Genomic DNA, 12302 nt, shown 5'->3' with positions numbered 1-12302 from the left:
CATAGTTGAACTATAGAATTTTCTCCCTCAGGAAGCAGTGATAATGATGAATTAAAAAATAAAAACCAGAGCAAGTTGTTTCAAGAAACAGGTTTATTTAATCAACGCCTTTATGACAGGAAAACAAGCTTTTTCATATAAAACAATATTCCATAGTTCCTAGAAAATGACATCTCAAGAGCAGTGGTCAGTTATTAATTCTTTGCTGCCAGTTTAAGATTTTTGGCAATACATTTTTGTAGACCAACTCACTAGAATGTATCACTACAATATGCATTTATCTCAGAGTTATATTACCAGAATACAAATGCATGCTCTGGCATTCCTGTGTCTGAAGTACATGCACAATGATTAGTGCTCCATTGGTTCTTCAGCCTTTTCTGCAGGTTCTTCAGCAGGTTGAGCAGTCTTGAAAAGGTAAAATAAAAATATTAAATATAATTAAAATTACGTCAGTTTTAATTGTCACTTGTAGCAAGTTATAGAACAAAATCTTACAAATATAAAATCCCACCAATATTTAATTTTAGATGCCGTCAATTCTGATTTTCAACATTCCACAATTCTGCACTAAATAATTGCATAGAATCAAAATCAAATTAGGCCATGATATATCTTTTTTAATCAAATCTTTGCAACTTTAATATAATTCCCATTTAGTTCCCAAGCCTGAGAGCAATCATACTTTACATGCCTGCTTTAACTGTAAATTTTTCCTCTTACTTAACAAATGGTTCTGAAATTCCAATATAGATAAGAGTGTCCAACATAAAAAACTTTTTAGATAAACATGATTCTGTGACTGAAAAACCCAATAATGATTGTACCAAATAATTTCATACTGGAGCCTATTAACTGCCCTCTCATTGTCCCCATATACAGGACAACTTCCTTAAAATACTTTGTGACATCCAGCTTATCTTTATTGCCATGGCATCTGAAGGGGCTATTTTTGTTTATTTCCCCTCCTGCAGCCATCAAAAAATGTATTATAGAGAGCTAGAATCTGTTCAGAACAGATTTTGAGGGCTGCTGGGTAGTAGATGGGGAGGAGAAATCAGCAAAAGTTATTGCCTTTCATTAGTAGATGTCTTCTGCAGGACCAATAAAATAATTACCTATTAACAATATAATTAGGGCAATTAAGACAGTTAAACATAGCAAAGTATAGGAGTCTCATTTCTCCAGAGGTTAAATATTGGACCAGCCTTGCTAATTTAAAACAATGCCTTTCTCTAGTGCCAAAAGGACAAAAAGCAGGTGTCAAGAGAACTACACTGGGAACAGCTTTCCACAGAAGGAGTTTCACAACCCCGAAAGGTCCTCCTTCAAAGACAGGGAAACTAGAGAAATGCCTCAGTGGAAGATTGCAGAATGTGGACAGGTTCAATACAATTGAGGTGGGCTGGGTGGATAGCCCCCCCAAAACCTTTGAGATAAAAGAAAATAGTAGTAGTAAAACCATAGCTTATAGAACACTAAAATCAGGTATTTTACAAATTGTTACTGTATAAGTAAATTTAATGTGTTGTATTAAATTTGCGTACCTTTCTCTGGGGTCTTTCTTCAAGTCCTTCTAGGAATGGTGCTACATCATCATCATCATAAATAGTGAACTCCATATCTTTACCAACAATCCCAATGGAAACATTCTGTTAAATGATAATTGTACAACTAAGAAAGGCGCCACTGTCTTTCTGCAGCACAGATTATGTACATCTGTTCAAAGGGAAGTCAGGAGGATTTAGATCAGGCATCCCCAAACTGCGGCCCTCCAGATGTTTTGGCCTACAACTCCCATGATCCCTAGCTAACAGGTCCAGTGGTTGGGGAAGATGGGAATTGTAGTCCAAAACATCTGGAGGGCCGAAGTTTGGGGATGCCTGATTTAGATCATTCTTTCCCAACATTGTGCCCGTGAAGTCTTTGTGTAGGGCTTCTGCTGATGAGGCTGGTTAGGTAAATCTTGCCCATTAAAGCAAAAGATTAGCAATCTCTATGATAGACACCAAGCAACACCTCCTGTTCACATTTTTATCAGGCCTCCCGATACTTCGCCCTCCAGCTGTTTTGGGACTACAATTCCCATAATCCCTGACCACTGGTCCTGTTAGCTAGGGGTGATGGGAGGTCCAGAAAAAACCTGCTCATCCAAGAATTCCTGGAGCAGCTCAAACATTGCCTTTCATACTTTGGCCCCAAACCCAGAATTTCACATAGGCCTGCTGTTATTCAAGCTAGCCAGATACTCAGAAGTAGTGTTATTATGCATACAAGTGTCTCCTTGCTAGTGCTGGTCAATATCCAGTATTAGCCATATTCAGAGCAGACCCACTTGATTAACTGGCAAATGACTTACTTGGCTATCACCTGCTATTTATTAGTAGGTAAGCACATTTCCAGTGTTTGCACAAACATGTATAAAAGTGATGCATGAAAGTGCTGTTCAAATGTAGCCGAGTTGCTTAAGCTAATGATACGGTTCAGGAGTTCTGGGTGCACTGCTACAAGGGTTATTTTATATCTTTTTACCTGAATAATCTTCACTACAACTCTTCAGTTGTGAATTTTGGCTTCCACTTACACAAATGATAGGATTCATCCCCCTTCTGTATTGTGCTTTGCTAGTGTTACTCACACCCCCAAATCATAGAACAGACCACAAATAAAAAAGAAACCAGCACTTGCCTTAGTAGTCAGATCCTGCTCTGCAGGAAGAGTCTCTCTCAAGGCACGCAGTCCATGCTTAACTAGCTCATTCAGATTACCTGTAAAATATGTTTTCAGTTATGACCAGTTCAGAAGCTCAGTACAGTCGTACCTCCACTTACGTATCCCTCTGGATACGTAATCTTCGGGATGCGAACGCGTCAAACCCCAAAGTATTTTTCTGGGTTTCGCCGCATGCGCAGAAGTGCTAAACCGTGCAGCACGCATGCACAGAAGCAGTCCTCCGGTTGCGAATTCCTCGGGATCAGGCTGGACCTCCAGAACGGATCCCATTCGCAACCGGGGGTACCACTGGATTTCTCCTGCAGGGAAGGGGAAGTTTCAAAGCACTCTCTCCTTCCCCATGCCTGTGATTACCAGTCAAAGTCTGCTCAGCAATAAGCCAGGAGCACAACATGTACATGAGAGAAAGGGGTAGAGCAATATGTGCAAAACGTCATACAGTCCAACCTCGGTTGTTGAACTTAATCTGTTCCAGAAGCCCGTTTGGCTTCTGAAATGTTTGACAACGGAGGCGTGGCTTCCGATTGGCTGCAGGAGCTTCCTGCACTCAAGCAGAAGCCACGCCAGACCTTCAGCTTCTGAAAAACGTTCAAAAACACTTCCGGGTTTTCAGTGTTCAGGAGCCGAAACATACAGTAGCGGTGGCGTTTGGGAGCCACGGTTTGACTGTACTACAAATCAGATAAGAGGATAGAGGAGACCAAACACTTACAGTCAGCAAATTCGGTCATGTGTCGCTCCAAGTAAGTTCGAGCTGACTGGGACCTAGCTCCAATGGACATTGCTTTGCAGTCAAAATAATTTGCAGAAGGACAGGTCTGGAAGATATGGGGACCCATATCCTAGTAAAACAAAGGGACATTATTTATTTACCATGAAATAGCATAAAGATATTTCCATTCTATTTTATTTCAGAAGAATGCAACATATAATAAACTTGTATACCACCCTATACCCGTTGATCACAGGGTGGTTCACAACATAAAATTACGAGTTGAACGGAATCTGTTCAGAAGTCTGGCTTCCAAAACGTTCGAAAACCAAAGCGTTTGGAAGCCCCGTCGGACGTTTGGGTTCCAAAGAATGTTCGAAAACCGGAACACTCACTTCCGGGTTTGTGGCATTCGGGAGCCAAAACGTCCGAGTACTGAGGCGTTCAGGATCCAAGCTAAAATTGGATAAAAAGCAGAATAAAAACAAGAAAAGCAAACCAATAACCACCCACCCTTACACAACACATTTAAAAGGGCATTGAATGTCAACCGGCCAAAGACCTGGTTAAAGAGGAACATTTTCACCTGGTGCCTAAAGGTGTATAATGAAGGTGCCAGGCGAACAGCATTCCCAAGCAGTGAAATGGTGAAGTGGGTTTTGCTGATTCCCCCTCCTCCATCCCCCCAAAACCTACACTGGAGGTTATGGCCTGTGACAGTATAGAATGGGGGGGGGGGAATGGGGCAATCAGCAAAAATTGCTTCCCATTAGTGGACACCTCCACTAGATCAAAAGGTCTTGTGTTCACAGGAGGACAGCCCTTGGACACAACCCACTGTTTACTGCCATGTTGCCGATATACTATCATGCTTCTTCTAGCATGGAATACTCTCATTATACTTTAGAATAATGTATCATCCAAGGAAGGGACGCGGGTGGCGCTGTGGGTTAAACCACAGAGCCTAGGGCTTGCCGATCAGAAGGTCAGCAGTTCAAATCCCCGCGACGGTGTGAGCTCCCGTTGTTCGGTCCCTGCTCCTGCAAACCTAGCAGTTTGAAAGCACTTCAAAGTGCAAGTAGATAAATAGGTACCGCTCCGGAGGGAAGGCTAACAGCGTTTCCATGTGCTGCTCTGATTCGCCAGAAGCGGCTTAGGCATGCTGGCCACATGACCTGGAAGCTGTACGCTGGCTCCCTCGGCCAATAATGTGAGAGGAGCGCTGCAACCCTAGAGTCGGTCACGACTGGACCTAAAGGTCAGCAGTCCCTTTATCATCCAAGGAATATGTGATATAAAAGTAGAGTTTTGAAATATGTGATATAAAAAGTAGAGTATGAAAAGCAGCCTTACATCATAGCCTGCAATGAGAAGTCCGACACCATATGGCCTCCTGCCATACCGTTGTGTTGGTATCTGCGTTTCTTGGACAAGCTGAGGAATGTATCTTAAACAGCATGTATATTTCAATTATAAAAACATTTCTATCCCACTTTTCCACCCTCAAGAGGGCCCTAAGGCTTACAAATAGAGAGAAGAGAAATACAACTAATGCTAAAAGCAGATAGCATTTAAAATGAAAGCTATTAAAACACACATTTCAATTAAACATAGCCCACAAAACAGCTGAACAGAGAAGCCCCACACTAAACCAAATGCCTGTGAATACGCAACACGAATATTCAACATCTACACACTTGATTTATTGTGGCAACAACACACAAGTTATCACTTACTGCTCAAGTAACATGAACGTGCAGAACCATTCAAACACTCAAGGGTGTCACTCAGTGGATATTAAGACCTCTGATAGCAGAAGAAACAGTGGTACCTCGACTTACAAACGACTCGACAACAGAATTTTTCGACTTACGAATGGGGCAAATGGCCGCACGCTTACGAATTTCTCGACATCCAAATGGAAACCGCGGCGCTTTTATAAAGGGTTTTTTTTTACTTACGAATTTTTAGATGGGGTTGCTTCGACTTACGAATTTTTCCGTTTCCAATGCATTCCTATGGGAAATCACGTTTCCAATGGCGCTTTTCGACTTACAAATTTTTCGACCTATGAAGGTGCCTTTGGAACGGATTGAATTCGTAAGTCGAGGCACCACTGTAATCAATTTTCAGATATATTCTCCCTCCCCTATCTGCTCTGGAGGACCTCCCAATCCTCTAGAGCAGAATTTGAGGGTGATGGGTAGGCTGGAGCTGCAGAAAATTACTTCCCTCCCAGTTTTGCTGATAGAAGCCTTACCATCAGCTGAGTAACACTGTTGAATACAACTCTTCAACTTTACACTTATTTAAGTAGTAAGAACATTGGTCAAGAGCAGAGTATAATCTTGACAACTATGAGCATCTCATGATAACAATCACAAAAAAGGATACTACTTCCAATCAGAGATACTAGTCGAGACACTGGAAGAGGTCTGTCAAATACAAATCTAGAATCCAGACACTCCTGGCGCATGAAATTGCTGCAGGATTCAAAGAGAGACAAAAATACACCAGTAGGTGGATTGTTATGCACAGGTTTCATTCTATGTGTAGCTTTGCTCCTTGTTTTGATTACTGGAGTGCCCTGCAGTAGCCCCATCTAGAGGGCACCAGCTTAGGCAAGCTGTTCAGCTAGAATTATATTGCTTGGGGGGTCGCAGCAGCAAGCAGTGCTCAAATCTCACCTCAGCCAAAAAGTTACTGGACAGAGTATGTTTAGCCACTGTGTTTTATACAAGGTTTTAATGTTAGTTATGCTGCAAATCACTTTGGGACATTCTTCTTCATGTGAAAAGCAATGGATAAATATAATAGAATAAGAAGACATAGTGTTTATTCAGGCTGCAATCCTATATTCACTTACAGTACTTGGGAACAAACACCACTGAACTCAATGGCACTTACTTCTGAGTAGACATGCACAACATTGCCTGGCAAGTCAATGTTCCGCCCATCTCAGCCCCTTCCCCTGCACCCTCACAATACTGACCACCTCTTAGCTGAATCCCCGACAATGTGTTTATAAATTTGCTTTAATTCCAGTCAATGGTACCACTGGGGTTTACATGCAATTTTATGTACTCTTAAAAGGACGCATATAAATATTTGAAATGTACTAAATAAAATATGTGTAATTTTATCTCTGTGCCCTATATATGAAATAAACCAATTTGCAAAATTACCATAGAAGTCTTGCATCAGCAGTAAGCCCAGCAATTGAAATACCAATATGGTTGTCGACATATAAGATTTTTTTCTGATGAGCTGCCAGCTCAGACTGTGCCCTCTAAACACACAAAAAATAGTTGTGAGTCAAACAAACATTTTGACAATGGCAAGTATGGTTATAGTAACAACTGAATGGAGAGTCTTTTAGTTACTGTATTTAAATTTATAGATTTATCCATCCCTTCTTATGAACACAGTAGCTGACCTGGCCACGCGTTGCTGTGGGTCATCCCTGTGATTCCCCCCACCCTGTCCTGATCCATGATGTATCCCGCTCCTCCTCCCTGTGTTTCGGTAGGATACCCTTCCCTCTGTTGTCCCCAGGGAGTGTTGGCCCCTTCCCCATGTATCTCCATACCTTGGCCCCCACCCTTGGAGAAGGAACTGTTAGGTTCTGGGTTCTATTTCCCAGCATGCACTTTTGTCTGAGCCCTCTGTTGTCCCTGGGGAGTGTTTGCCCCTCCCCCCGGTATCTTCCTAAATTGGCTACTGCGCACGCATCGTGAACATTTTTATATATTTAGATTAAAAAAAATTGAAATAAGAACATGAGAATAGTAAAAAGCCTATTGTAGCTCTACCAGCTACAAGGATGCTTGGTAGCGGTGGGATTCAAACCCACACTTCCAGAGATACTTGCCCTATACAATAGTCCCTCTTACCACTGACATAGTAGGAAAGAATTGCATGCATCCTCTTCTCATTTTTTAAGGGGGGGGGATTAACGCCAAGCTTTACCCTAATGTTTACCTTTAAAGCAACTAGAACAGCATGGTTCTTTGATTTTAGTCCAACAGTTGCAGAGCCTTGCTTCACAGCCTCCATTGCATATTCAATTTGGTGAATTCGCCCCTAAAGAAGAAAACACAGATTAAAATGTACCTCTTTTAAAATGTGCTGACTCCTGAAGTACATTGATCATATTGCATACTGCAATAAGCAACCTTCTGGCACCATTGCAACTGGGAAGGTGAAAGAGAGAGAAAAAATACACAACAAGGAACTTCTGAACTAACATAGTGAAGCGCTGCAGCTTGGCTTGTATGTGCATTCTCTCCCAGCACCACAACCTTCCCAGGAAGTCTTTTTACTTTGGGCTGCCAGATATATTTCATTCCAAATATATACCTTTTATAATTCCATAATTTACCAGCCAATGGAATATAACAAATGCCTTTTTATGTTCAAGTGGAGTTGATGGCTTCACAAGACAGTGTTTGGCACAGTGACACAATTATGTTCTGACCAAGCAACCCTAAATACTTTTCACCCCAAGTAAAATATAAAATACCTGAAGAATTACTATCCATTTGGCAAGGATCTCTGTTGCTCATTCACAAACAGCACATGCATACACACAAAACAGTAATTGGTATAACTGTGTACACACTAGTTCCTACAACTTTCCCTTTATAAAAAATGACTGCACTTTCCACAATGTCGAGGCAATCAATCAAACTCCTGTGGAAAACTGTTTACTAGCATATTCCTTTGGCTATTAAAGTTAGGTACATACCACTGCAATGAGGTCAGAAAAATAAATAAATAATAATATTAATAATATTAATAATAATACCTGAGGGCTCCAAACGGTGACATCATTGTCATACTGGTTGCGAAACTAAAGTGCACAAAATAGAATCTATTAACATGAGTAGCATTATCAGATACAAAGGTACAACATTATGCTTTAAATCATTTTAAAGTAAGACATAAGAACAGCCCTGTTGGTTCAGGCCAAAGGCCCATCAGGTTTGGTCCATTCTCACAGTGGCCAAACCTGATGCCTAGAGGAAGCACACAAGCAACACCTAGAGGAAGCACACAAGCAACACTGCCCACTTGTGATGCCCAGAAACTGTTCAAAGACCTATTACCTATGGCCAGTAGCCACAAAAATATACAGACAGGGACAAATTTTACTTTCAAGATAAGACTGAAGGTTTGTTTGTTTCAATGACGCACTTCACAATTATTAAGGTTTGCTAAGAAGCTCGGAATGTAAAGCGAGGCATAGGGAGGGAGGAATAAGGTTAGGTATGGGAAAGGCGTGCTATGGTCCATGGGGTCATGAAGAGTCAGACACGACTAAACGACTAAACAACAACATGGGAAAGGAAGAGATCAGAATTACTCAAAGTTATTGCAAACAGTGCAGTAAGTAGCCCAGGCACTTGGCCTAATCATGTTATCATGGATTAGGGGTAAGAAAGAACATTTTTAAGGAGAGGAGCTTTAAAAAAAATATTCGTCATCAGTAACCCAATCCTGAACATGCTGCACAGAAACAAGTCCGACATAAATACTGAAGTCTAACACTACAATCCTGCTTCCTTAAAAGCAAGATAAGTTTTGCTTTTGATTACAGTAAGAGCAACATCATGCCTTTTTTGGCTGATCAAAGCATGAATCAACACACTAGACAGCTGCAGAATAACAGCTTTCTACACCATTAACTGCCCCACACTTTGTTGTTGCTGTTTAGTCGTGTCCGACTCTTCTGCCCCACACTAGCCATGTTGAATAGTTTCACTTCTATTTGAAGGGCTGCATTACAGCACTCTGGCATTTTTAAACCAAATTCAAAACTCCTACTTGAATGAAATTTTAACATAACACTTTTCTGCTATTTTAGTGGGAATCAAGAAAATTCTAATATGTGTTCTAAACAAGAAACCTGCAAATTAAAATTTGATTATATGAAGGTACGTGTGAGGGTTACATAAAGGCCTATATTTAATTCAAGAAGTCATGCTGAAGTACATGTCTCTTGCCCATAAAATACCCGGAAGAAGTAAAACTGGGGACTAGCACCACCGGGGCTCTAAGATATTTGATATAGCCACATACATGTTCAACTTTCACCCTGAGAAAGGTCCTCCCCCGCCGCCCCAAAGCCATACAGAGGAGAACAATGGAGTCATGAAGCAGAATAAAATGCTGCATCATTGAGTAATGGTGAATGATTCGCTCTTTGTGCAAACTGGGTATATGCTTCCTCTGGAGGTTATACAGAAAAACTGGACGGCAACCAGTTTCTTGTCAGACATTTTTTTTTCTTGTCTGACAAGCCTGCGATTTCGAAGGGACGAGAGTTTCGCTTTCGGTTAAGGATGAAAGAATCTGATATTATTATCGGGTTGAGGTGTTGCGGCAGCCATAAGAGTTCCTGCATTTTAGAGAAAGGTGGATTATCTTCTTCTTTTAAGGGAAAAAACCTGAACAAACGGTGCGGGAGGGATTGATGCTGCTGCCGCCCCTTTCTTGCGGAGGAGGGATACAGGGGCTCGGAGGGGAGGCGCGAAAAAGAAGACTTGGGATCGCCGGAAAGTTTGATTTGGGGAGAAGGCGAAGGGATCAGCCAAAGAGATGCGGAGGCAGCGTTGGGAGGCTTCAGGCTCCTGAAGGCGGCAGGAGAAGAAGCGCAACCTGGGCCGCAGACACAACCACCACCACTCAGATGTGCTGACTCACCCACCTACTCGGACGAGGGAGACGCAGCCTCCCCGCAATCTCTCCCCGGGCTCCTTCTGGCTCTCCCTCCCTCCCACCGGCCCCCGATCCCCACCCGTCTCACCATGTCGGCTGCTTCAGAAACACCACCACGAGCGGCTGCACCAGCGAGGGTGGCTTTGGAGAAAAAGGAGATCGATAGCTCGGCGAGCGTCGAGTGCGGGCTTCGGGACTTCCTTCCGTCTCTGGCGAGGAATCGCAGCCGATCGCTAAACCCCCGATCAAAAGGCTCCAGGCTCCCCATGGAACAGCGAAAGGTCGTCGGCGCGGCTGCGTTCAGGTCGGATACTCGCCGCTTCGCGCTATGAGCCGCCCTGAGATTTTCAGATGAAGGGCGGTATACACATTTAATGAAATAATAATAATAATAATAATAATAATAATAATAATAATAATAATAATAATAATAATAATAATAATAGAGACGTTCCCCATTCTTTAGCTGTTGTTGGTTTTCCCCTTTTAAAATACTAATAATGCAATACTGTATGAGTCTCCTCAAAAGTAAGTCCCATTGAATTTAATGAGATTTTGTTGTTGCTTTGTCGTCTTAGTCGTGTTCGGCTCTCCGTGACCCCATGAACCAGAGCATGCCTTGTTAACTCTCACTTCCTTCTCAAAGCTTCTCCTTTTTTTTATGTCCATTGAGTTTTCATGGCAAAATACTGGAGTAGGTTGCCAGTTCCTTCTCCATTAATGAGATTCATAGCTGTCAAGTTTTCCGTTTTCTCGCGAGGAAGCCTATTCAGCGTAAGGGAATTTCCCTTAAAAAAAGGGAGAACTTGACAGCTATGATGAGATTTAGTCCCAGGTAAATTAGTGTGGGACTGCAGCCTAGATTGACAGAGCTAGGCGAGTTGGTGGGAATTGTAACCCAAAATGTCTGCAGGACACCAGGTTGGTAAAGACTGGTATACATAAAAATAATAATATAATAATAATAATAATATTTGTACCCCACCAATCTGGCTGGGTTTCCCCAGCCACTCTGGGCAGCTTTCAACAAAAATTTAAAATACATTAAAATGTCACACATTAAAAACTTCCCTGAACATAAAAAGCTGTGGAATTATAGAAGCAATCAGGTGGCACTCTGGGCAGCACAGAGAGTCCAGAGCAAGGCATTAGGCCAGGCGTCCCCAAAATCTGCCCTCCAGATGTTTTGGGACTACAACTCCCATCATCCCTAGCTAACAGGACCAGTGGTCAGGGATGATAGGAATTGTAGTCCCAAAACATCTGGAGGGCCGAGTTTGGGGGTACATACCTGCATTAGGCCAATCTTGCACGAGGGCAAGTGCACTCCGTTGATGGGTGGGGCCAAAACAAATGAGATGGGGCAAAAGTTCAAGCCAAAGCAATTTACAGAAGATTAAGCAGCCCGGGAAAATGTCAAGGCCTTTGCCTGGCACTGAAATTACATCAAGGTCACATGCTTTAATTCGCCTGTATGCATCTCAGTTACCCCTTCTGTTGCTACACTGTAGTAACTTCCCAGAAAGAAGTTGCACAGCATATCAATGGAGCTTGGGCATGCCTCATTCTAAGTAGTATGTCAGTGTAGTTAATAAATCATGCTGTTGGCCTGTATTGATCATCTGTAAGGATTGGTGATTGTTACATCCTGATTCACCAAAATTCACCCAACACCATTTTTACACCCGAAAACCAGGACGTCAGGATTTTTCTACTACCGGTATCGGTACTACTATCTTACCTATACAGTCTGAATCATATCTAATGAGAGAAAACATGGACCTTGGGTTGACTGTGCACATCCCTCACCCTCACCTCCTGTCTGCGCACCCTTCTCAAGGTCTTCTTGTGAAGAAAGATACAAGCACCTGTTATATCCTTCCTTTTTGCCGTAACACATATTCACTCTTTCGGGGGTATGAGGAAGAATGGGCACATAATTATTTTTTTCTGTGCTCTCACGTTTGAAAGGTACTATCTCATCACTTCAGGGTAGGAGGACTGTTGAAAGAGGACAGGATTTCTGCCCTTTTAAATAGTCTGAGTAGAAGAGGAGATTTCAGTAAAGGTACCTTGTTACGCAAGTTACACTTGCTGAAATCCTCTCTTCTGCACAAGTATTAAAGATACAGTACAG

At 42.2% G+C, this 12302-nt stretch overlaps 1 protein-coding gene across 1 annotated transcript; it reads right to left on the bottom strand.

The window, feature by feature from the left end:
* Window positions 1–75: 75 nt before the first annotated feature.
* Window positions 76–10498, bottom strand: PSMA1 (proteasome 20S subunit alpha 1). The gene is made up of 10 exons (XM_035119852.3): window positions 10254–10498; window positions 8253–8297; window positions 7427–7528; window positions 6631–6734; window positions 5840–5928; window positions 4799–4869; window positions 3446–3575; window positions 2689–2768; window positions 1548–1652; window positions 76–408 (listed from the first exon to the last, which is right to left on the bottom strand). Exons 1-10 carry the CDS (start codon window positions 10431–10433, stop codon window positions 352–354), a joined length of 963 nt encoding a protein of 320 aa, XP_034975743.2. The 5' UTR covers window positions 10434–10498; the 3' UTR covers window positions 76–351.
* Window positions 10499–12302: the final 1804 nt, after the last annotated feature.

The sequence above is a fragment of the Zootoca vivipara genome, chromosome 1 (assembly GCF_965207765.1).
Source record: "Zootoca vivipara chromosome 1, rZooViv2.hap1.1, whole genome shotgun sequence".
Lineage (NCBI taxonomy): Eukaryota > Metazoa > Chordata > Lepidosauria > Squamata > Lacertidae > Zootoca > Zootoca vivipara.
This window is presented reverse-complemented; position numbering and strand designations above follow the sequence as displayed.

What these genes read in the sequence shown, in the direction of transcription:
- PSMA1 (XM_035119852.3), bottom strand. Translation starts at nt 10,433, where the DNA reads ATGGGGAGCCTGGAGCCTTTTGATCGGGGGTTTAGCGATCGGCTGCGA. An exon ending in TTTCTGAAGCAGCCGACATG is followed by an intron (nt 8,298 to 10,253) that starts GTGAGACGGGTG and finishes TGTGCACTTTAG; the next exon opens with TTTCGCAACCAGTATGACAA. An exon ending in AGTATCTCTGATTGGAAGTA is followed by an intron (nt 4,870 to 5,839) that starts GTATCCTTTTTT and finishes AGCTTGTCCAAG; the next exon opens with AAACGCAGATACCAACACAA.